Consider the following 25,896-nt stretch of genomic DNA (forward strand, 5'->3'; position numbering starts at 1 on the left):
TGTCAAAGGAAATCAAAGCCCTTTCTCCTGCTCAAAGACACATTTACCACCATGATTCAAAGATCTCTACCTGGACCCCTTCCTTCAACAGGAAGGATGGATAAGAACACCACTTGTGCTCCATATTCCTTGGTCTTTCATCCCAGAGTTATATAATTTGCAGCTCAAGATTGTTCTTGGCCGTGTCATTAGTTCCTGCATGGAGGAGTAGGAAAGATGATTGGCTTGATGACTTTTGGAATAGACTCCTTCACATCCTGGATTCTAGCTCTTGGTAAGCAGCAAACTTCCCGGGATTCCTGGGCTGAATGGCAGATGGGTGACTCTGTCCCTCTTAGTAGGGAGTTCCTGACCACCACCACCCACCTTCTTTTCTTAGGGGTGGTGGTTGTAGAACCCTTGTCCCTAGGATATGGATCCCTTGCCTTCTAGTCATTGGGGTCTTCTTCTGATTCCTTACTTGAGAGGTCTCTGCCACAGCATTCTCCACTGAATCACCCATGTAGAGAGCCTGAAAATGATTGCTTACCTCCATTGGAATTGGAGCCACCTGACCTGGCTTTCTTCTCCTGGAGGTTACAAGCTTCCAGTTTTCTTACTTATTTAGCACTGCCTTCACTGGCTGCTCAGCCTGCTGTGCCTGTTGTACTAAATGCTACCTTCTTTCGAGGAAGTCTTCACCTTCTCTGATGTACCAGAGGGTTGGTATTTGCCCCTGAGGTCCTATACCCTTTTCTTCCTAGATGGTGATCAGCTTGCACTTCATACATATGAAATCCCTTCCATCTTCTTGGAGGAAGCAAACATGGCACATGCTGTGCAGGTCACAACAGCTCACTTGTTGTTAGGCTTGTCACTATCAATTTTTCCCTTTATTCAGAGAGTCTGTTAGCTGATGACTCATGGTCCTACAGAGCCCTGGGACAGTGGTGATGACTCATGGTCGTACAATATCCTAGGTCAGTGGGACAGGACAAGAGCTATTGGACGGGCTCCTATAAAAAGATAGGTGCAGAGTTACCCAGAGGACGCATGGCGCTGCTCCTGAGTACTACAGAAGAGAGCAAGCTGATAAGGGTGTCATACAGTCAGCTCACTGCCCAGATTCATGACTGCAGCCAGACCCACTCTGTCTTGGCTTCCTCAGCTGTCTCTATGCAACTCTTCCACCACATGAGCTCAGCGGTGTAAGAGTGAGTAGGCAGGAGGGGGTGTGTGTGCTTGAAAGCTAGTTTTTCCTTTAATCCAATAGTGGCATTTAATATGTATGAGTGTAACTTCAGGGTGGTCTCCAGTGAAAATTAGGGTAATACCCCTTACTTTAAGCAGAGGGCATGTCTCACTGTCAGAGGCAATAAGTTTTTGTCTCTGGAGACACTCTACGTAAAGTGGTTAAAAATAAAAACAAACACCTGGGTTTTCTCATAGCCTTCTCCCTAAAGAAAACCAAAGCCTTATGCAATCTGGGGTCCGGTGTCAACTTGGCCACCCATTTTAGGTCAGTTTCAGACTTGATACCACTCTTTTCTGACTATGGTAAAGTCACTTAATCTCTGAGCCTCAGTTTCCCAGAAATAAAATGGACCACTTGCAAGTTTTGGAAGATGGTTGAGGCTTACTATGTTGGTGTTGAAGAACTTCAATAGAATCATAAAATACTAGGACTGGAAGGGACCTCAAGAGGCCATCGAGTCCAGCCCCCTGCCCTAATGGCAGACCAAGTACTGTCTAAACCATCCCAGATAGACATCTATCTAACCTGTTCTTAAATATCTACAGTGATGGAGATTCCACAACCTCCCTTGGCAATTTATTCCACTGTTTGGCCACCCTGACAGTTAGGAACTTTTTCCTAATGTCCAACCTTAAACCTCCCTTGCTGCAGTTTAAGTCCACTGCCTCTTGTGCTATCCTCAGAGGCCAAAAAGAACAAGTTTTCTCCCTCCTCCTTATGACACCCTTTTAGATACCTGAAAACCGCTATCATGTCTCCCCTCAATCTTCTCTTTTCCAAACTAAACAAGCCCAATTCTTTCAGCCTTTCTTCATAGGTCATGTTCTCTAGACCTTTAATCATTCTTGTCACTCTTTTCTGGACCCTCTCTAATTTCTCCACATCTTTCTTGAACTGTGGTGCCCAGAACTGGACACAATACTCGAGCTGAGGCCTAACCAGCACAGAGTAGAGCGGAAGAATGACTTCCCATGTCTTGTTCACAACACACCTGTTAATGCATCCCAGAATGTTTGCTTTTTTTTTGTTTTGCAACAGTATCACACTGTTGACTTTGAGATCCTCAACTTTAAGGTGCCTTAGAGTTGCAAATACTTATTTTAAAATGCTGGTTTAAATGTCGTCTGTTATAAGTATTTGACCAAGAGTCTGTTATGTCCCTGAAGAGATAATGGCTTTTAGGGATCCTTATTGTATGCTCAGTACTGGCGCACTGTGCTTCACTCCATTCCAAAGAGAGGACAGTGGGTCAGTCTCAGACAAACTCTGTAATAAACTAGTCTGCAGATAAGGATATTCTAAACCTGTGTTTGGTAACCCCCAACATGCAGCACATGGTGGGAGTTCAGCCCTGCCCCTCCATCCCCATGCAGTGGGAGCAGAGAGGGACAGGTGAGCTGGCCAGCAGGAGGACGCACACCTGGGCACCCCTGCCCTGCCCCCTCTCTGTGGACCTGTCTGCCCATCCAGCCCTCTCCTGTGCCCTGCCTGTCCCAGGAAGGTGACCTGCAGCCTGGGTAAGTCACCAGAAGGTCAGCACTGGGCAAAGAGGGACCCCAGCAGGGGGCTGGCCCTGCAGCTATACCTGGGCTCTGCGACTGTGCTGACCCCCTTAATCCCATGCTATCCCCTCTCTAACGAGTCACCTGGCTACCCAGCTCTGCATAGTCCTAGCCCAGGGAGGCGACCTGCAGCCGGGCAAGTCTCCACATAGGGTAGGGGGTGCTGGGCAAAGAGGAACCCTGGCTGGGGCTGGCTGTTAGCCGCACTTGGGCTCTGGGTCTACTCCAGCCTCCTCACTCCTGCCCTGCACCCTTTGTGTGGAGCTGCTTTGCTTTGGTGTAACCCCCAATTCCTGTGAGGGGGAGGGGACGGGGTGCTGGGCACAGAGGGACCCTGGTGGGGGCTGGTGGAGCCCTGCCCCCCCCAGAGTCTGAGGAACAGAGGTGTCTTGCATCCTCCTCCCCCCCACATGCTAAACCTTAAATCTCTGCATCTTAATTTATTTATTAATGAAGCTGTCGTAAGTAGTAACATTAGTGACTTTAAAACGTAACACTGGCACTTGGACCATACATAGAGGTCAAAAGGTCACATTTCGGCAGTCTGCTTCATAAGTTGCTGATCCATGTTCTAAATGATATGTTCCTCAAATATAGGTTAATGGCTTCTGGCCCCCCTAATCAGTTGCCTATGACATTTTATTAGGCACTTAGCTGTCAGCCAGTTCTAAATTTGTTCACTTTGAATAATTTATTTGCAAAAGGTGAAGTGTTTTGTGCTGCAGAGCATGGTCATAATTCTCCTGACTGGTTACTACAGGAATGGATTAATTCTTTTTCAGTCAACTATTGCTTAAGATTTTATCCTCTCTCAAATCCTGCTCCCTTCCCCCGGAACATATTCAATTGAAATCCTAGCATCTTTTTAACAAGTTACAGCAGTTTTCTTTTTCCCCTCCTTTCACAGCTTGTGTTCAGTTTCAATGACAAACTTTTTGGCCTACTGGTGAAGGATATTGAAGCAATGGATCCCAGCATTCTCAAAGGGGAGTCTGGAACAAGCAAGAAACAAAAGGTAGGAAAGATGAAATTCCTGCTAGAAGCTGACTCCAAAGAAAATGTCTTTCTCTTCTTAAGCTTATCAACTTCACTGACCTGCTTGGAACGGAAACACATAGTCAGTCACAGAATCATAGACGAGGGTTGGAAGAGACCACAGGAGGTCATTTGATCCAACCACCTACTCAAAGTAGGACTGACCCCAAGTAAATCTGCCCAGACTGGGCTTTGCTTTAATGTTTCCGAACAGCCTAGTTCTTATTTGTAGTGATGCAGGAGGGTACAGAAAAGCAACAGTCATTCTTCCTGGAGTTCTCATCCATTCCCCTGTGGTACAGGGAAAGGATTCTGTGCCACTGCACACATGCCGATTTCTTGACTTCTGCACAAAAAATGGCTTCTGATGGGAAAGTGTGGGAGCTGTCACGTGCTGTTCCCTAGTAGCACAAGCTCATTGTTTTGGGTCCCTGGAATTGGTGGTGGAGGGGCAAATTATTGTGTAGGGAATGGGAAGTGGGGGGCTTTCATTCTGCACCAGGCTTAGCTGGTAGACCTGGCTGGGCTTGGTGTGGGAGAGATGGGGGACAGAAGGGGATTTGCTCTTCCCTTGCAAAGAGCATACTTTCCCCCAGAAACCTCCTCAGCTATGCACCCCTCCCCATCACTTCCTGCCCCCACTGTTTGTCAGCTATAAGGGATTATTGTATGCTGGGGAGGAACATAAGGGGGCCACCAGTCATGTGACTGCCCCACGTGACTCTTCTCTGCACCACTGCTAGCTCCAGCTCTTCCCACCCCCCGCCCTGCTCCCACTCCACTCCAGGCACTGTCCCTGCCCAGCTCCCACTCCAGTCCCCCCCAAGCATCTGCCCCCACTCCATCCTTTCTCACCCCTGCTCCACTTCCATGCTGTCCCTACTCCACCTCATCTCTGAGCGGTGCAGCCTGGGGGAGTAGCAGGGCAGGTGTTGCCAGCAGCAAAGATTGGGGTCCTCTCCACACTCGCCAACAATGAGCCCGGGTGTGCGGGGAGTGGAATGACTCGGTCACAGCCCATTCTTTTGGTTCCCAGCTGTGTTGCTCCACTTCCTACCATTGCCTGTGAGTGTAGGCCAGGCTAGACCTCCTGCTAATCCCCTGGGTCCCGTGGTACCCCCTAAAGTGCATGGTCTGGGGCAGTTGGATGAACCATCCTATAGGTGGGATGGCATTGCCCACCAGCTGCTAGGCCACGTGCCCCTCCCTCCATGGCATTTGGAGGGGGCATGTGACCCTTTGTGGCCCCATCCCCCACACATAGCTCCTGACTGTAGGGGAAGCCATTTCCTCATCTGCGCAACCCCTGTGCATCCACACCCTCTGTGATGGGGTTCCCAGGGTACAGTGTGGTCTGAACCCTCTCTCCTGCCAACCTGGGTTCCTTTTCCCTCTGTAATGCTGTTGGCAAGCTACAAACCTCTGTCATGTATTGCACATACTTAGATATCCACAGGCCAAATGAGTTATCTGAATGTTTCTGTCAGCCACTCATGAACCAGCAACAGAGGGGCTCAAGTCAGTTTCCTGTTTAGTTCCCCAGCTTTTCTCTGTTCAGAAGCTTGGCTAGGGTAAGTTCATGCCCCAGTCCGTCACTCCCTTGATGTGCAAACTGAGCTGAGATTTCCCAAACCCTTCAAGCAAAACACACTATTTCAGGCAAACCATAAAACGGACTTCACAAGCAAAATATTTTACGTGATAATTAGTAAGCATAGGTATCAAAGGTTAATCTGAGCTCTATAAACTAAAGAGGAATTGAATATAATAGTGTCTCATCCTAATAGGTGGTACATACAGTCACAGATCTGAAACAGCCTTCCAGATGGGGGCCAGCCTTCCCCAGTTCAAAGCGTTTGTCCCCCAGATGTGTTTCCAAGTGTTCGGTTTTGGGAGGCTGAAGCCAAGTCATGATGTCATGTGCTCTCATTAGTGTTTCTTCCAGCTTGCCAAAAGATCTTTTGCTATGGTAGGAGCCAAGGAGTTTCCATTGCATACACGCTGTCTCTTAAATGGTTGTTGTGAGAACGGGTTCCCTTCAATGGGCCATTAGTGCCTCTGTCTATTCTATTGTTGTACCTGGAAGACAGGTTGTGGGCGTTCTCAACCTCTCAACATATTTCAGTTATGCAGAGAGCAAAACTTTATAACTTTTGTGTACAATGATACAATCCAACTGGATATAATCAACTGATTGACTTTTAAAATGGTATCCTACAAAGCGTGCTCTGTCTGAAACATAACAGTGGTGAGTATGGGGTTTCCAGTGCGCTGCTTTTGAGGTATAGTGTTCTACCCTCCACTGAGCCTCTATAGCCAGACCTCCACCCCAACAAGCTTCACTTCCTGCATGCAGAGGGCTCCCCCAGACTGCTCCATCCCACCTGCATGCAGATCCCAGCTGACCCCCTCCTGCTGCATCTGGATCCCCACCCATGCACCCAGACCACCTCCTGCATTTAACCTCCCTGACGAGCCCTCCCTGCATCACCCTAAGGAAACCTGTCTCACCTGGACACCTCTCCACTCAGTCCAAACTAGCTGCACCTTGACCCCTATACCACCAATTCCCACTTCTCTTGCACCCATCCCTTCCTCCTAAGCCCCAGCTTCCCCCTGCTAGCCACAAGCACCTTCACCTGGACCAACTTGCCCAGTCCCATTCCCATTCCCTCTGCATCCTGCACCTGGGCCCTCCACCAATATGCCTGTACTGGTATTGTTCAATACAAAATCTTCCCAAAACCTGGATTCCCACCCCCTCATCTCCACAGTCGGACTGCGGCTACACTATGAAATAAATTCAAATTTAAGGCATCTAGGTCACTGTTAAAACGTTACTGTCTTCACTGTACATACCATTAGCTCGAATTAGGGAGTACTAATATCAATATCATAATATCGTTGGAAGTGGCTGGGTGTAGCATCAAGTTCAAATTTAAAATTTCAAATAAAGGCCAGTGTGGAAGTGCCATGTCTTATAAGCAAATTTATTAGCCTCCAGAAGTGTCCCATATGTATCCCACAAAGCTATGCGGTTACCCAGCAGGTATGGCTGCATCCTTCTCTGCTGCTCTCCAGGTGCCACAGGAAGGAGCTCACAGGAAGCCCATGAATTTGAATTCATCAGCACCCAGCCTGGAAGTGTAAAGGATGCCCATAATGAAAAATTTCTTCTATCCATCATATCACACTGCATCAATAGCCACCACATCGGTAGCTATCCCCTGCAATCATGAGCACTCAGGGTGGTGATCTGTCTAGTAGCTCTCAGTCTTTCAAGAGAGCTCCAGTGTGGAGCCACCAGGAGATTATGGATCTTCTTGCAGTTTGGGGAGATGAATCAGTGGCGAGCAGACTTTGGGTATCCAAGAGAAACGTGACCCTATATGATAAGATCTTGCACTTGACTATTGTGAGAGGATACTCCCAGGACTCTACACAATGCCGGGTGAAGGTGAAAGAACTCCGGCAGGCCTGTCGCAGAGTCTGGGAAGCCAACTGGTGGTCCGGATCATCTCCACAGACGTGCCTCTTACGAACAGCTGCATGCTTCCTGGGGGGAAATCCCACCACATTGCCCACTCTGCATTACAACAGTTGTGGAGGCCCTGCTCTGGAGTCCAGGGTGAGCCGAGAGGAGCTGGTGGGCCAGAAGGAAGAGGCCAATGGAGAGGAGGATGGGGGCAACCAGCAGGGGCATGAGGAAGTTCTTCCTGACAGCCTGGATCTCTTCACCCTAGGTATGAAACTGGTCTCTGCTATGCTGGTCCCCGAGCCCCCAGGACCAAGCTGTTCTGATGAGTATTTTTTTCTGAATGCAAGAAGTGGGTTGTGGGTGGGTACAGATATGGCTATAGGTATAGGTTTTCTCTGGATCTGTGCCCCTCAGAACAGCATGTTAATACTTCCAAGGATGGACCGCTTAAAACAGCTTGTCAATATTTCTGCGGATGCAGCTCTTTCCTTTTTGGAGATCTCCTTGAAGGCCTCTTCCAGGTAGTTGGGCAGGCCTGACATATTGCGGTTTCTGTAGTAGCACACCTTACCATGCCAGGAAACCAGCCATCTGGTGTCGTGGTGCCACACAGCATTTTGGCAAATTTTTCCAGGCTTGTGGTCACACAGGACGAGCAACTCTTCTTTGTCTATCTGTTAGTTTTAGGAGTGTGTCGTCTTTGGCAACCTAAAGAAGTATGGGAATTTAGATCAGTTTTTTTGTAATGCTTCCTGCCTGTTTACATTTCCCTGGAGCACATTGCCACTCTATGTGGCTGGTGTGTGCTCCATCTCCCCCGCTTTCCACATCTGGCAGGCTGTCCGGCCCTTCTCCCCTCCCATTCCATCCACACCACACCCCCCCCGCATTTTTTTCCCAGTTTACAGGGATTTCTCCACACCCAGCCATCCATGTGTCTGGAACTGAATCCTTCCCCAGCCTTCCCTTTCGCCATGCAGCTGATGGGCTCTGTGGACCCTGCTACTGCAAACTGGCGTGTGCAGCACAGGTGGATTTGCTCTCTTTTACATGCCCTCTTTTCCCTGATGAGAGCTGCTCCAGTGACCACTGAGAAACTTTTCTACCTGACCCAGCAGATGGCTGGAAACTCCTCTCCCCTCAGCATTTGTTTCAGTGTACAGGGTCCCTCTGCACCCAGCCATCCATGAAGCTGGAATCAAACCCTTCCCCGTCACCACATGGCTACTGCTCACTACGGGCCTTGCTCCTTGTGGAAGACTGCTCCAGGAACAGCTGAAACAACTTTTTCCCCTGCTCCAGGGCACTGTATGGCTTCCCCTTCCTTGCACCCCCTCCTCCCCTGGGAAAGTGGACAGTAGTTTACCATGTCTGGAACAAAATGTTCTGGATAAATTATGGTAAATAATGGCTTATGCAATGCACACTTTAAATCCCATCCTTAATAAGTCTTAAGCGGCCTTGCAAAAAAACTTTCCCTAGTAGTGGAGACAGAAATCCCTTCCTTTCATGGGTAGCCACTTAGTGTGAATTGTATCTGTTTAGACCTTCACTTTGCAGCTGGCATGCCCAGCATGGGAGACTGGGCAAAAAAGGCAAAAGGTCCAAGCAGGATCTGATCCTGCAGTACATGGAGCAATCTGAAGCAGAAACGAGTGATATGAAAAGGGAGACAGCACAGTGGTGGGCAGAGTATGCTTGACTTCCAGAGAGAGCAAGTGACAAACCAGAGGGAGGACTCAGCAAAAATAACAGCGGTGAGCGACCAAATGGAGGTCCTGCACTCCATATTGGAGCTGCAGAGGGACTCCCAATGCAGCAGTTGGGAGTTCTCTGAAGATGGGTCACCCACCCCTCATCGTCATGATCCCTGAACACAGGGAGGGAGGGCAAGAACAACCTGCCGCAACAGCCCCAAGGGCCACTGCAAAAGGTTATTCAACTACCCGTGACCAGGGTGCTTTTTGCAGCTGCATTGTTTATTTTGGCAGGAGGAGAGGTTTTTCTTTGGAGCTCAGTATGGATTTTTTTGGCATGCACAAGTGGTAGGTTGCACAAATCATTGTGGGGAGCCAGGTGTGGGTGGAGAGGGCTGTTAGCACAGCTGCCCACCGCTATGCCAAGGTCTGCAAAGGATTCATGGCAGAGGCACCCAGACAAAGGTGAAGAGGCTTGATAGCACAGGTGTGCCTCTTTTTTAGGAAAATAACCCTCCCTCCACATCCGTTCTTCTGCCTGCAACTTAACCCCCTCCCACTAGACAAAAGCATTCTTTCTGTGCAAGACCTGATCTGATTTATTGGTTCACATTTGGTGGAGATCACACACAGTTAAGGGAGTGGGGGTTGGATGTTACTGCAACAGAGAAATTCATCGCTGCCAAGTGGTGGCAGATCATTTATGGAGCTATGTTTTAAAGTGTGCCTGATTGCTGCTGCCTCTGCATGGTTATTGGTGAATGGCCATGTAGGAGGCTGCAAGTAAGCCCTGCCCATGGCCTCAGCCTCAGTATTCCAGGTGTCTGGAAAATTTTCCTGCCTGGATTCAAAAGTATTATGCAAAATAATGCACACTACAGTGGGGACGTTAGTTTCAGAAAGGTCCAAATGGGTTAATAGGCATCTCAAGTTCCCTTTCAAATGGTCAGAGGTGCATTCCACCACCTTTCTGCACTTGCTGAGTCTTTGAAGTTTTCCTTGTTGCGATCCAGTGCTCCTGTGTAGGGTTTCATAAGGCAAGGGCGCAGAGGGTAAGCAGGGTCTCCCAGTGCATCTGCGTGTCGCCAATCTTGATTTTCTGGTCTGGAAAAAAGTCCCATCCATGAGCTTTCTGTACAGCCAGGAGTTTCTGAAGATGCGCATGTCATGAACCTTCCCCAACCATCCCACGCTGATGTGGTAAAACAACCTTTGTGATCTACCAAAGTTTGCAAAACCTTTCTGTTTATATACTGAGAGGCCAGGTGGTCTGGGACCATGATGGGGATGCGCATGCCATCTATTGTCCCACAACAGTTAGGAAACCCCTGGCCACCAAAGCCATCCACTATGGCTTGTACATCTCCCAGGGTCGTGGTCTTTCCGAGGAGACACCGACAGATTGCATTGGCTGCCTGCCTCACCACCGCTCCCCCGTAGATCTACCCACCCTGAATTGATTGGCCACTGATCAGTAACTGTCGGATGTTGCAAACTTCCCCAGAGCGATCACCACTTGCTTCTGAATCGTTAAAGCAGGCCTCATTCTTGTGTTGCTGCGCTTCAGGGCAGGGGTCAGCACATGACAAAGTTCCACAGAAGTGGACTTACACATGCGACAGTTCTGCACCCACTGCTGGTCATCCCAGGACTCCAAAAAGATGTGGTCCCACCAGTGTGCACTAATCTCACGAGTCCAAAACCACGGCTCTAGTGTCAGCAGTGCATTCAGGGGAACCAGCATGTGAGAGTTCTTGGACTGCAATAGAAAGATTTCCTCTTCAAAAACTTCTTCATTATCATCATAGTCAGCCATCTTTGCCCTTTTAATTGAAAGAAAAATTGCACAACAGGCAGTGAAGTTGCCCTAATGGTGTGTGCAATAACTTGAAGCACTGGAGGATCTGTGCTTATGCTAGTGCTGTGATGAAGAAATGGCGGAATCTCCTGTTCATTTTCACTTTGCATTCTGGGATAGTGACTCAAACACCCACAAGCAACAGGGGCAAAGACTCTGGGATAGGTACCCACAATGCATTGCTCACACGGTCACACTTGGATAAGGCAATGGGGGATGCAGAAACTTGACGTGGAGGGTTTAATTTCCAGAAGGTTGGTGGACACTTAAATTCAAATTCATAAGAATAAAATTAAAAAATCAAAGTTATTGGAAGTCAAATTTATTTTGTAGTGTAGACGTAGCCTTGGAGTCTTCTGGGCTGAGCCTGCTTGCTCACACCTGGAACAGGGGCCAGGTGTGGGTGGTGTGTAAAATCCATCCCTTCTCACGGGCTGAATTGGAATGCTGGCACGGCGGGCCAGACCCTAAGGTGCTTCTGGGGAAGGCCTGGCCCTTGTGCCAGGGTTGAATGCAGTCTGACTGCCAAGTCTGTGTGCCAGTGATGGGGCTGTGAGGTAGTGGCTGCAGGATGGTCTCATCTCTGCAGCCTGTGGCTTATGTCCACCCCAGCGGTGCTGAAACTTCCATGTTTGTTCATTGAAAATAAAATGTGCATAATTTTCACATGTTGGGTGTTGAATTTTATTTATTTCACACAGAGTTTTTACTGTTTGGCACAGAAAGTTCTCAGGGTTTTTGACTACAACTGCTCATTCACGCATGCACAACCAGCCTTTGAGTCGTGCTGTGCGTTTCTGAGTTAAACCGAAGAGCCCATTACTAACTGTCTTGTTCCCTATTTGTAGAACTGAAGGGTGTAATCAAGCCATCCCTTAACCGTCTCTTTGTTGAAGTGGATGGAATTTCTGGAATTTAACACTATATGGAATGTTTTCTAACACTGTAATCCTTCTTGTAGCTCTTCTCTTAACGGGTGCCAATTTATCAAGATCCTTCTTGGATTGTGAATACCAGAACTGGACACAGTACTACAACCACAGTCCTCACCAGTGCCAAATAGAGATGTAAAATATGCCTTCACTGCAATTTGAGTATGAGATGTTTAAAAGTCTCTACTTCTACTTTTCTCCATGTGTTCATCTCAGGATCATATTAGCTTTCTTAGCCACAGTCACACTGGGAGCTCTTGTTCAGTCAGTTATTCTCCATTTCCCACCACTCCCAGGTCTTTCAGTTGTTTCTTCCCATCAGTGGATCCTCCACCCTCTAAGTATGGCCTGTGCTCTTTACTCCTAGAGGTATTTGCAGTTATATTTAGCCATATAGAAATGCACATTGTTTGGTTGTGTCGAGTTTATCAGGTATCCCAGATCTCTCAGAATTGGTGCCTGCTGCTAAGAAATAAGGCAAACGCCCCAAAACTGGGTAGTGGTTCTTTGAGTGATTGCTTGTGTGCATTTCAGTGCAGGTCTGCATGCATGTGCATGCCCAGTTGCCAGAAATCTTTTTCCCCCTCGCTGGTAGCCATCAGGTCAGTGTGGCACCCCCTGGAGTGGTGCCATTATGGTCACCTATACATACACTGCCCAACCCTCTCCCTGCTCAGTTTCTTCTCGCTGGGATGATGATTGACAGAACTCCCTGCGCTCATGCCAGCAGCCTTATCTTGCTGGAAGCCTTTATCTGTAGATAATTAAGTTATAGTTCATTAGTTAGGTAGCTAGTGTGTTGTGTACATACTCGTTGGGCACAAGTTGGGAGGCTGGTTTCCCCCTTCTTGTGGCCCTGGCACCATGGCATGCTGGGGTCTTCCGGCTTTAAGGCCTGTGGAAAGCGTGTCAAGCGCATGCTGAAGAGCGATTCCCCACTCAGCCTGTCTGCAGAGCCTGGGCGAGAGCCATCAAAGGGATCTCTGGGATCTGTAGGACTTTTAAATGGAGGACTCTAAAAGATGGGGTGCAATGCCTGAAAGTCCTCTTAATGGAAGCTACACCTCAACCAGGGTGTTTGCCATTGGGGGGGTCTGAGCACATCGCCTCGGTGAGGCATGCAGTGTTATCACTGAGAACGGACAATGGTGTTCAGCATCATGCCCTTCCAGGAGGCATAAATCGCAGTCTCCAGTTCCACATAAGCGGAAGAGGCACAATAGGGTTGGTCCCCTATGTCACCAAGGAGAGGGGATGACCCCTAGACACTGATGGTAGAACCATGGCAGGGGCAGGACTCAGAGACCAAGTGTTGATGCGGACTTGTGGACACAGTCCTCATTCATGGGATCGGTCTTCGGTGCCTTAGGCATTCCATGTGGTGGAAAGTTACCTGAGGATTATGGTGCCTGACTCACCTCCCAGGACTTCGGCACCACCAGTGCATGTGTGTAGCCGGCCTCCAAAGAGGCTACGATGGCACCCTCTTTGACACTGATGCCGCAGTTGATGACTGCGGTACTGTTGCAGGCACTAGAGCTGTCAGTGCTGAGGCAGGTGCCGGAGGGTCAGGCACCTCCCTGGTCTTTGGCATCAGCAGCGTTGGGTTTGGAGTTAGACTCTTAATTTCCGGGATTGGATGGGAGCAGGAGCCGTTGGAGCCAACACTCTGGGCATAGTCAGAGCCATCGCAGTTGGCAGGTACCTTCTCCAATGATCCTTTTGGACCCCCTGGGAATATCATGAATTTCAGGGCTAATTCCTTAGACCGCATTCTGGGGCCCTGTTGCTGCTGGCTGCATCGGGGGCTCCCATGGTACTGTGTGAGGCACCCTCAGCTGCACGGGGGGTGCTGTCATAGGAGGCATCAGTGGATCGAGTGACACCAGAGGACAGACCAATATTGGTGCCACCCTGCCTGTGGTGCAGACCTTGCTGGCGCTGGCATTGGCTGTATCAGTGCCGATGCTCTCAGCCTTGGTGTCGTATACATGGACCCCATTGATGCTGGTAACCTCGGAGGCCTTAGCACCGGTCCCTCTTGCACCAGCTTCAGTACCACTCCCAGTAGGTGCTACGGTGCTGATGACTCAGCTGGTTCCTTCACTGTTGGTGGTGGGTATGGATCCCTCAATGGCTGTGGACCCAAGTGGTTTGGGGCAGGCTGGCACCTCCTCATTGTGCTCCCTGCACAAAGCAGTGGCAGGTTCCTCTGCTTCTCCGGTGTTGGAGGATGGTTGAGCACGACAGCAGCTCCTTCGTGGGGTTGCTCAGGACTTGGGTGTCCAAACTGAAAAGATTAAGGGTGAGGCAGACATCATGACAGATATTTTATCCTCCATGGGACACTCTAGGGTGGCCTTACCTATCATAAAAACAATTGCCCAGATGGCCAAGACTGTGTGGCAGGAGCCAGCATCTGCCCAGCCAATGACCAAGAAGAACCAAAGGCGGTATTTTGTCCCCTCTGAGGGGAATGAGTACCTGTTTACCCACCACCCTCCCGACTTCTTGGTTGTTGAAGCAGCCAACTACAGGGAGCAGCAAGGTTTACAAAGCTCTTTTCCCAAAAATAGAGAAGCCAAGAAATTGGGTTTGTATGTGTGAAAAGTTTATTTTACAGGGGGTTTATGGTTGTGTATAGCAAACCAGCAGACCGGCTTAATACAGTGTCTTTGTAGTCTAAATGATCAGAACTAGTCCCTCTGGACGCTAAACAGGAATTTACAGTGGTGATAGAAGAAAATAAACTGATTTCATGTCTGGCCCTCCAAGCCGCCCTGGATGCTGCAGATCCAGCTACCCGGGTTATGGTTTCCGGGATTGTCATGAGATGTGGGGCGTGGTTGCAGGTCTCACGCTTACCACAGGAGGTGCAGCAGACCATACAAGACCTATCCTTTGAGGAGCCCACTTTGTTTTCTGAGAAAAAGGAGAAAAAACTTCATAGTCTTAAAGACTCAAGAGTGACCCTAAGATGCAGGTGCTCTGCTCCCTGCTCCTTTTCTAGGCAGTTTCCACAGCATTAGCAATAGCCTAGAGACCATAACAGGGGAAGGGCTCTGGTGGCAGGAGGCGCTCTTGGCAACCTAGCCAGGGTCAGGGACAGCAAAAGCCCCCTCTGGGATGAAACCAAACTTCTTATGGTGCGATCGGGAGCATTGAACCACTTTACATCTGGGATCTGGCACACTCCTTATTTTCATTTTGCCTGTCCCCTTTCTGCCCTGCCTGATGCCAGATAACATCGGACCAATGGGGCCAGCACATGGTAGAAAGAGGATATGCTATCCAGTTCAGCTCTTACTCTGCTTCTCACCCTCTTTCCCCATCCCTCTTCAGGGACCTCTCTCAGGAGAACATGCTCACCTAGGATGTTCAGTCGCTCCTCAAGCGGGGTGCAGTAGAGGAGGTTCCCCTTCAGGTCAGGGTTAAGGGTTTTACTCTCATGATTTCCTAATACTGAAATCCAAAGTAGGTCTGAGGCTTATGAACCTGCGAGGCCTGAACAAGTATGTAAAAAAGATCAGGTTTTGGATGATCTCCCTGGGAATCAAAATTCTCATAATTCGGTTGCTGGATTAGGGGGATTGGTTCTCTGCTCTCGATTTACAGGACACATTTTCATGTTGCAATCTACTCTCCTCACAGGAAGGTCCAAAGGTTTGTGGAAAGCTGCGGACATTATCAGTTCACAGTCCTCCTGTTCAGCCTTTTGACAGCTCCACCTTCGCCAAGTGCATGGTGGTAGTGGCTGCCTTCATTCCCAGGCATGAGGTCCAGTTGTTCCCATACCTGGACAACTGGTTGGTCAAAGGGAGATCACAGGCCCAAGTCCAGCAAAATTTGAGGTTTATTTGACAATCTCGGGTTGTTAGTAAATGAGACAGTGCTGGTTCCCACCCTAGAGAGTTTTTGTGAGGACTTTCTTGGACTTTGTGCATGCCGGGGCCTCCCTACTGGAGAGCAGGTCTCAGGCTATGGCCAGCATCATAAACAACATCATGAGGTTCCCCATGACAGCCAGATGCTGAGTGACGGGGTGCACCTTTGTGGTACAGCATGCCAGGCTTTGCCTGCCCCCTCTCCAGTTGTGGATGGCTTTGGTGTATCGCCCTTTGAAAGACAATATAGACATGTTAGTTACTCTACTGAAGCAGGTTCTGTGGACTCTGCATTGGTGGCTGGACACTTAGACCATGTGTGCAGGGGTTTCCTTCAGACCTCCCTAACCTTCCCTGTCCCTGGTAACATATGTGGCAGACTTAGACTTGGGGTGCATGTGGGAGAGTGCTGGTCTCAAGCTCTCTGGGGCACGTCTGACCTCAAGCTCCCCATCAGTGTGTGGGAGCTCAGGACGAGGGGTGGTTGCGGAACCCCAACCTTCTGTTGCTTCACTTCACAACATGAAAGCTTCATGGCTGAACACCATGGAACTTTCCCGCTCAGAGCCCGTGAGGGATGTGCTCCTAAACAGTAGGAAGCCCTCCATTAGAACCATATATCTGTGGCAGAAGTGGAAGAGGTTTTCAGTGTGGATGACACAAAGAGCTTTTACCACCCCCACCCCGCTGCCACCTCCAGGCCTCAATCCCGGTCATTTTAGACTACTTATGGCACCTAAGTCAGGAGGGGCTGGCCCTTTCCTCCATTAAGGTGCACTTGACAGCCATTTCCACTCTTCATCTTGGCCCAGGTTTTTCTTCGATATTCTCAGACTTGGTGGTGAAAAGGTTCATTGAAGGCCTGGAGAGGGTCAAGCCACAGATGCGGAACCCTTTGCCTTCATGGGACCTCAATCTTATGTTATCTAAGTTTATGCAGGCCCCCTTTGAACCCTTTGCTTCTTGCTCCCTGTTGTTTTTATCTTACAAAATGGCCTTTCTGGTGGCCAAACTGTAGACCAACTGTATATAGTGTTGTACAAGGACAGGGTTAGGTTGAGACCACGTCTGGCCTTTCTCCCAAAGATGGGCTCCTCATTCCGTGTCAATCAGGATAGTTCTCTGCCTGTTTTTAATCCCAAAGCACATGCCACCCTGAGGGAGCAGAGCCTGCACTTGCTACATGTCAGCAGGCATTAGCTTTTTATATCAATGGAACCAAACCTTTCAGAGACTCAGCAGCGTTTTGTTGCGTTGGTGGATAAGGAGGGTTGTCCTGTTTTGTCCCAAAGGATTTCCTCCTGGATAGCAGCATGTATTAGGGAATGCTACAAACTAGTGGGGCTGCCCCTTCCCCCGATTACGGCTCATTCTACGATGGCTTGGGTGTCCTCAGCAGCCGTCCTGGCCCAATGTCCCGATTCAGGAGATCGGTAGGGTGGCCACCTGGTCCTCCATACACATGTTTGCAGCTCATTACGCAATTACTCAGCACACTAGGGAGGGTGCGGCAGTAGACAGGGCTGTGCTGCAGTTGTTCCAGGGCTCCGATCCCACCTCCTTACGTCAGCTTGTATTCACCTACAATAGAATGCACATGAAAAATCACTGGAAGAAGAAAAGACAGTTGCCTATTTCCGTTACTGGCGTTCTTTGAGGTGTTCCTCATGTCCAGTCCAAAATTCATCCGCCTTCCCCCGTGTTGGAGTAGCTGGCAAGAAGGAGCTGAGTGGGGAGAGGGTTGGACAATGTATATATCGGTGACCATAACGGTGCCACTCAAGGGGGCATTGCTCCAACCCAATGACTACCAGCTAGGAGGGAAAGACTTCTAGCAACTGGACATGCATATGCACGCACACCTTCTTAGGGATGACTTGATCACCACATCTTGAAGAACACCAGTTACAAAAGTAAGTAACTGTCTTATTCTTTCATAAGAGATACCAAATCAGCAACAAAAGTAAACTACTTCACCACAATGGCTAACAAGAAGTCAGAAAACCACTCTTCAGTTGTATCACCAACAAAAATGTTAAACCTAAGGATACATGGTTATTTAAAACAGTGATCACACTGTTGCCAGTCCTTTAGTATCTAATATCTAAGTGTTTATTTATAAAAAGAAATAAGATTTAAAATTGGCAAAAGGAATCAAATACATCCAATAATTGCAAGCTTCTTGATTCAGGCCTGTAGCAGTGATGGAGTAAACTGCTGGCTTGTTAAGTCTGTGACTGCTTCCAAATCACTGGAAGTCCCTCAGTCCCTTGTTTAGAATGCTCCTATTATAAGTTCATAGTCCAGAGGTCTGAGCAGGAAAGAGGAAAAGCGGAGGTGTTTCCAGTGCTTTTTATAGCTTCTGCCAAGTGAAGAGAATCCCATTCTTCTCACTGTTGAAAATCACAGGGAACAAGGTGGTATTTGGAGTCACATGGACAAGTCACATGTCCATGCACAGTTTTGCATAGTCACAGGAGAAGCCAATACCTGTACTCCAGATGGAGCATTCACAGGAAAGTCCATTCAGTATAGATAGGTGTCTTCCATTGTGAAATCAGTGTTCTTTTGAATAGCCCATCAGCTTTAGTTCTTTTGCAATCTTCTGGCTAAACATCTTGTTGTTTCCGCAGGAGCAAAAAGTTGAAATAGAGGTGCATAGTTAATATTCATAACTTCAGATACAAAAATGATACCTGCATACTAATAGTATAATCATATTCAGCAAATAACTTTTTATTGACTTCGTACTTGGAGTTTTGCTGCAATTGTAGAACAGTGGTTGCAACAAAGATCTACATGATCATAATTTAATCATGTTTTGTCACAGATACTACTACAATCAATGACAGATCTGTCTTCCAGTGTCTCGCATCCCCTCATAATGCCTGCACTCCAGGTTGAACTGAGACTTGTAACTCTTTGAATTATATTTTTCTCTTACCATACCTGAAATTTCATCTCTCGTTGTATCTAGTCCTCATTAGAGACCTCCATACACTGTGTGAGAGTACTTCGGGGAGAAAGAGACTCACCCCCTCTACTGCTGCAAGTTCGAGCATTCATCTGATTGGTGGCCTGGTACATGAGCTGACTTTCTGATAGGCTCTCTCCCCCTTGGAGAGAGATCAGCCTGGACAAATCATCTGGAAGGTCTTGGAACTGTTCTTTTATCATATATGGCTACCAGAGAGACTGACTTCTAGGGCCTGGGAGGCTCTCTCCAGCCAGTCAGCCCATCATATTAACTTTATTGTGACCCAGGAGCTATGTATCTTAGGCACCTTGCAGAAATCACACCAGCCACTTTTTAACCAGTGGTAATAAGGTCTTTTGAGTATGCAGAGGAGATAATTGAACCAGATCCAACAGTTTTGACTAGTTGTCCTCTTACCCAGATGATCTGTTTAAAAAGGGTCACAATCTCTCTCTCAAGGAGGTCCGTGGCACATAACATAGGCTTGTGGATATCCTCCAAGTCTCTGGCTCTGGCAAAGTGGCTTTCCCAGTGAACGAGATCATTTTAGGGCCTGCTGGGACTGCGTGCTATATGCCTGGTTCTCATGACCCTACATTGCAAAAGAGCAGAAAATCATTACTTGGTCCCAGTGAAAGGAGCAGAATTCCTCTTTACTCACCTGGCAGTGAATTCTTTGCTGGTACAGGCAGCCATGGAGTGGTCCAGAGTACTAGCACTCAAGGTTAACTCCATTGAAGGTTTGCACATCTACTTGCCTGCAGTAGAGAATTGCTAATTGGCAGGTGCTGTAAGCCAAATATAATTTAATAAATAATTCTGAATTTGTGGAATTGAGAGCGATCAGGACAGGCCCCAACTCCAAACCCTTTTAGAGGAGCACAAGCCAGTGGTAAAAATATTACAGGCAGCAGTAGATGAAACTGGCATTGCATTTAGAGCAATTGCCACAACCATTGTCATGATATGTGAGTTGCAGCTGCTCCGTTCAGGATTCTTTAGGGAGGTTCAGAATACAACTGAAGACTTACGCTTTGAGTCCAGTCTCTTTAGTGAGATGATGAATGGATCACTTCACTCCTTCAAGGATTCTAACACTACCCTCTTGCTCTCTGTTTGGTTAAATCCTGGACCTGAAGAGGAAACACTAGAAGCAATATATTTCAAGACCCAAAGCCCTACCTCATTTGTTTTATCACCAGTTCCCTTACAAGGTGTTGCATAAAGACAGTGTGGAAATCTGGAAGTAGTTTCCTCTACCTAAACTGCTGCTGAACCTCACCCAACTACCTTTGGTTATCTCACCCTCTTTGCATATGACTGGAACGTAATACTAGATAGGTGAGTACTTGTTGCCATTCACTTCTGCTATATCCTCTTCCCTCTGCTTCTCAAACCCTCTTTCTGGCCTCTTTTTGGCAACCACTTTCATGGGGAACTTCTCCATCAAGAGGTAAGTCCTTAGCTCCATGGCTCCTCACTGGAGAAAACACATACTCAGCATTGGACAAGCGGGGGGATCTATTCATATTTCTTAGTTCTCATTGTCCTTGTTCAGTATTTACATATTTTTATTTACAAATGCAAAATTAGAATAATTATCCTGGCATTGCTAATCTCCTCTTTTAGGAGGGAACATGATTCATAACTCACAACGTGGAAGACACTTTATTGTGGAACTTCACCAGTGCCAGAGGAGGTTCCTTAGATGCTTGATAGGTTCAGATTTCTTTTGTTTGATTTAGCAGTAGCACCCAGGATTTTCATGAAGATCTTCTCAGAGGTGGTGGATGAGATGACATGAAACAGTTAGCTATTTTCCCATGCTTGGACAATTGGCTGCTGATGGGCACAAAGTCAGTAATCCTTTTTTTAAACAGTCTCCTTGCATCCTTGGGATTTTCCATACACACAAGTCCTACATTCAGTCTCAGCAAGGGTATACCTCCCTATTGAGAAGTTCCATTTCATGATCAACTATTGTTGACCCACAGTGCGGGGCCCATTTTTCACTATTAAGCACCATGTACCTATGCAATGTTAATTGCCAGATTCCACCTGTATTGTTAATAGGAGTGTCTCGGGTCTGTGTACTCTCTAGATAGGAGCAACATGATTACCAGGATAATAGTTCCCACCAAGTTCACAATCTCTTTGTTTTGGTGGGTAAAACTGACTCTGAGATATTGGAGTACATTTTGTCCCGCTCACACCCAACACAACCATCACACCTGCGTCTTCCTCACTCGAGAGAGATCTTGGAGTCACTTTGGATAGTTCTCTGAAAACATCTACTCAAAGTGCTACAGAAGTCAAATAAGCAATGCTAGGAATCATTAAAAAGGGATAGAGAATGAGAGAATATCTTATTGCCCATTTCTTGAATACTGCGTACAGATGTGGTCACCTCATCTCAAAAAAGACATTGATCGATTGGTGTTGGAAAAAGTTCAGAAAAGGACAAGAAAATGATTGGGGTTTGGAACGGGCGCCATATGAAGAGAGATGAAAAAGACTGGGACTTTTCAGCTTAGAAAAGAGGAGACTAAGGGGGGATATAATAGAAGTCTATAAAATCACGACTGGTCTGGAGAAAGAGAATAAAGGCGATTTTACTTGTTTCCCTAACATAGGAACTAGGGAGTTGCTAAATGAAATTAATAGGTAGCAGGTTTAAAACAAACAACCAGAAGTTTTTCGGTGCACAGCTCAGAGTCAAACCGTGGAACTCCTTGCCAGAGGATGTGAAGACCAGGAGTTTAACAGGGTTAAAAAAAGAACTAGGTACATTCATGGAGGTTAGATCAATCAGTGGCTATTAGCCAGGTGGACAGCAATGATGTCCTTGGCCTCTGTTTGTGAGAGGCTGGAAATGGATCACTGAATGGTAACCTATTCTGTACACTCCCACTGGGGCATCTGACATCGGCTGCTATCGAAAGACTGGGCTAGATGGACCTTTGGTTTGTCCCAGTATGGCTGCTCTTGTGTTCCACTGGGGGGAGGGGGTGGGGCCTACAGTGGTATTCATACTGTGCAAGACATCTGGACCCTTGAAGTCAGGATAAATATCAGTGCTGTGGAGCTGAGAGCAGTCTGCCTAGCCTACAATGTATACCTCCCACTGATGCCTTCCAGCCACTTTCAAATGATACCAGACAACATATGAACTTCCTTCTACACAAGTAAAATGTGTTGGGCAAGATCCCTTCCTCTTTGCATAGAGGCAGTCAGCTTATTGAACTGGTGCATGGGGAACTGCATAACGTTCCTGGCAACATACCTTCTGAGGGCATAGAGCTCTCTGGCAGACAGTATCGGCAAACATTTCTCCCTAGACCATGGATGGGAGTTATGCTGTTCCATCCTGAATCAGAGATTCACCCAGTAGGGAATGCCACCCTAAAACCTTTTTGCTTCCCAAGTAAACAAGAAATTCAACCTATGTTGCTCCAGAGCATTTCTGGGTAGGAACTCGAAGGGCAACACCCTTCTCCCCAGGAAATCTATCATTCTCTCATTCCAAGTGGTGTCACTGGAACTGAGATGCGTCAAAGCAAACCTTGAGTCAGTCTCGTTGTGCCAAACTGGCCCAGGCACTTTTTGGTTTCCAGATATTCTGTAAATGTCAGCCTGTCCTTCCATCAGCATCTGACCCTTCCTGGATATGTTGACCAGGGGAACAGCACAACCAGATTCCCTCTTCCTCGTGCTTGGTGTTTGGAGAACATCCAGTCTGCTGTTAATCAGAGCAGAAGAGACTCCGTGAGAAGACACAGTATAGTTAAATGCAGAAGCTCCTCCACCTGCATGCAACAGGACTTTTCATTGTGTGGCTCTGTGTTTTCGAATTATTCTTGACTGTCCTTCATCTCAAGATGTTGGGCCTTTCTGTTAGCTCTCTGTGGGTTCACCTCGCAGCATTTGACACATTTCATCCACCATTTGATGACTGTACTATTTTTTTTCCTCATCCTACAACAGTCAGATTCCAGAGAGGTCTCATTAGAACCTTCCCATCAGTTGTGAACCAGCACCAAATGGGATTTCAGCCTTGTACTTTCCATTTACAAGACCTTCCTCTGAACTCTTGGCCACTTGTACCATATTCTGCTTCTCAGCAAAGGTTGCTTTTCTAGTTGCCTTACTTCAGCTAAAAGGATTAGTGAAACAGAGCTCTTATAGCAGATCCTCTTGTTTTATATTCAACCCAGACCAGTAAGGTTGTCACCACTTCTCCTGAGCTTTAAAATGTGTTGCAGCTGTAGATCACTGTCTAGATACTCCCAGCTAAAAGACAAGCATGCGCTGAATGTCTTACTGAGCAGTCTGATTCAGCATCTTTGATTCCAGCAGCTTGCTTGTTACCCCATACCTGCGCTCTGGGAAGTACAAGTTTTGCTTAGTACTAGCTAAGTGACCCTAATGCAAACCCTAACCATTTGTACTGAAATGTCCAGCCCTCTCCTGAAACATTAGGAGTAACATTAGCTATTGTTAGAAACGTTAGGGCCATGCCTACACAACAAAATAAATTTGAAGTTGCTTACTTTGAAGTTGAGCATCTACACGCCCCCTACTTCGAAGGTAAACTTCAAAGTAAGACACTGCTCCATTCCTGGGAATGGAGGAAGGGCTTCAAAGTTGGGCTCCCTCACTTCGAAGTAAGGGAAAACGTGTGTAGACGTTCAGCAGGCTACTTCAAAGTAAGTAGCCTCTAACTTGGAAGTTAGTTCTTAGTGTAGACACACCCTTAGAGTAGTAAGATCAATACTTCCTTTAAAGAGAGAACAGTAGTTCTTCTTCGAGTGGTCCCCGTGTGTGCTCCACAATAGGTGTCGGGCTCGCCCGGCGCCGCAGATCGGAAATCTTCCAGCAGTTTCTCCTGGATTGTGCATGCGCCGGCGCGCGCAGCCCCCCTGCGCGCCCCCGGCCGCGTGCACGATCTGGTCCCTGCCAGTTCCTTCTCAACCGCCATTGGCTGCAGACGGAATCCACTCAGGCTAAAGCCAGAGTCAGATTACTTAGTGGTTTTTTTCCATGTGTAATTTGTGTTTTTCGGTTATTAAACAAAAAAAAGGAAAAAGAGAGGAGCGGAGAAAAACAGAGCGGATGTGAAAGGCCATTAGGCCTCCTGCTGCCGCAGGCCAGTGATCACTCTTTGAGGAGGAAAGGCACGGATTAAGTGCTAAGTACCCTCTTAACAATAAAGGACTCACCACAATGGGCCTCTTCAGGTTTTACACAGCGTGAGTCATGCTGTGAAGCTATGCCGGCCTCCGTGGGACATAGCGAAGACATCCGACGCCTGCGGGAATTGCAGGCTACCTGGCCGCGTTCTCACTGTGCTCTGACCCGCCCCCCCCCCCCCCCCCCCCCCGCAGTGCAGAAATGGAGGGACCTCTCCCTGGCTCAATCCTTGCCGTGCATCTGCAGCGAGCAGGACGAGCGGAGCACACAGCTACCAGCCGTCTTCCCTCCCTGGCTCGATCCTTGCCGTGCATCTGCAGCGAGCAGGACGAGCGGAGCACACAACTACCGGCCGCATACTCCTGCGGCGGCACCATCACAGGCGGCACAGACCCCCGCAGCACCAGCAGTGCAGGGGTGCCAGGCACGGAGCCTGCAGGCACCGGAGGGGGATACCCGCGCAGCACCGCAGCTGACAGTGCCGAGCGCAGTGCTAACAGCGGGGCTGAAATTCCCGGCAGGGGAGGGGGTGGTGCCGGCCCCGCAGCGGAGGGGCAAGGCGACATAAAAAACCCAGCACCGCAGTCCATTTCTGGACAGGGCTGCGCTGCTGTTAGCACCAAGCCCTCCCCCTGTGATGCATACGCCGCACCGAAGGCGTGTGTCTCCACCGGCCCATCAGGGGAAAAAGAAACAAAAAAAGAAAAACCTGCCTTCTCCGTTCCTCCAACCGATGTCACCACGGCTTGGGCCACCTTCACCATTTTCTGGGATTGGATCCCCCTAGAGTACTGTCACAAGCCAGTTTCACCTCTATCGGTGTCGCCGCGGAGGTCTCGCTCTCCCAGACATCGGGGGGCACACACCCCGTGAGTGGTCCAGGTCTCCATCTCCGGACCCTTGCCATGCTGCCATGGTCGTCCCTATCAGGCTGGACACAGACAAACCACAGGCCTGCACCCAGGGGCAGGTCCCCACCCCCGGCCGCTCAATACCCCCGTGGGCGCTCCCAATCGGGGACGGAAACACAGTTGTCTCAAGGGGAGTTAAATTTAGAACCCCGAGACTTTCCTTCACAATCCTCCAGCGAGCAAGTGTGTCATCGCCCGCGGGAACCCGAGGGTTCAAGGGAGGTTTACCTTAGGGGTTCCTCCTCATCCTCCCCAGACGAGGCCATGGCCCCCGGGGATGTCTCTCCCCGGCATGACCTTAAACAGTTTCAGGAGCTGTTTTAAAGGGTGGCTTTCACACATGACATTTAAATGGCAGAGGTGCAGGAGAAACATTACAAACTCCTGAAAAATCTGAGACCCCCGGCTTCATCCAAAATTGCAATTACGCTGGACGAAGCCATTCTGGAGTCAGCCATTACTATATGGCAGACTCCGGCCTCTGTTCTGCCTACGAATGGGAGAGCGGATAAGAAATACTTCGTCCCGGCAGAGGGCATGAAGTTCTTCTTCAGTCACCCACAACCAAATTCTTTGGTGGTCGGGTCGTCCCAGCAGAGGTCAAAGGCTTCTCAGTACAAATCGGGGGATCAGACAAAGATGCTAAGAAGCTAGAGCTGTTTGGCAGGAAGGTATATTCCTCTCCTGTCCTGCTATTGAGAGTGGCAAATTATGGGCACACCTAGCAAACCATAATTTTGATAATTACTCCAGGCTTACTCCCCTCATGGATTCACTCCTGGAAGACAAAAAGCCGGTGTTAAAGGCGATTGTTCAAGAGGGCTACGCAGCATCGCAGACGGGAGTCCAGATTGCCCTGGACATGGCGGACACGGCGGCACGCTCAACGGCTACAGCAGTGGTCATGCATAGAGAATCCTGGCCCTAGACGTCGGGTATCTTGAGGGACCTACAGGCGAAGATCGTGGACCTTCCCTTTGATACACAAAAAAGTTGTTTTGCAGACTCAACCGACTCGGTCCCTCACTCCAGTAAGGACTCGAGAGCTACACTTAGAAGCTCGGGCATTTATACTCCCCCCATACAGGAGGGAAAAATTTTATCCTCAGCAAACACGCTACGCTTACAACCACAGCGT

At 48.4% G+C, this 25,896-nt stretch overlaps 1 protein-coding gene across 2 annotated transcripts in view; it reads left to right on the top strand.

Annotated features, from left to right (window-relative positions):
* NSF (N-ethylmaleimide sensitive factor, vesicle fusing ATPase) overlaps positions 1-25,896 on the top strand; it is a 201,524-nt gene that overhangs the window by 55,881 nt on the left and 119,747 nt on the right. For both annotated transcript variants that reach the window (XM_074978745.1, XM_074978746.1), the window contains exon 6: positions 3,704-3,811. In XM_074978745.1, the coding sequence (XP_074834846.1) occupies positions 3,704-3,811 (108 nt within the window). The remainder of the gene's footprint in view (positions 1-3,703; positions 3,812-25,896) is intronic.

This window comes from Carettochelys insculpta, chromosome 28 (assembly GCF_033958435.1).
Source record: "Carettochelys insculpta isolate YL-2023 chromosome 28, ASM3395843v1, whole genome shotgun sequence".
Classification (NCBI taxonomy): domain Eukaryota; kingdom Metazoa; phylum Chordata; order Testudines; family Carettochelyidae; genus Carettochelys; species Carettochelys insculpta.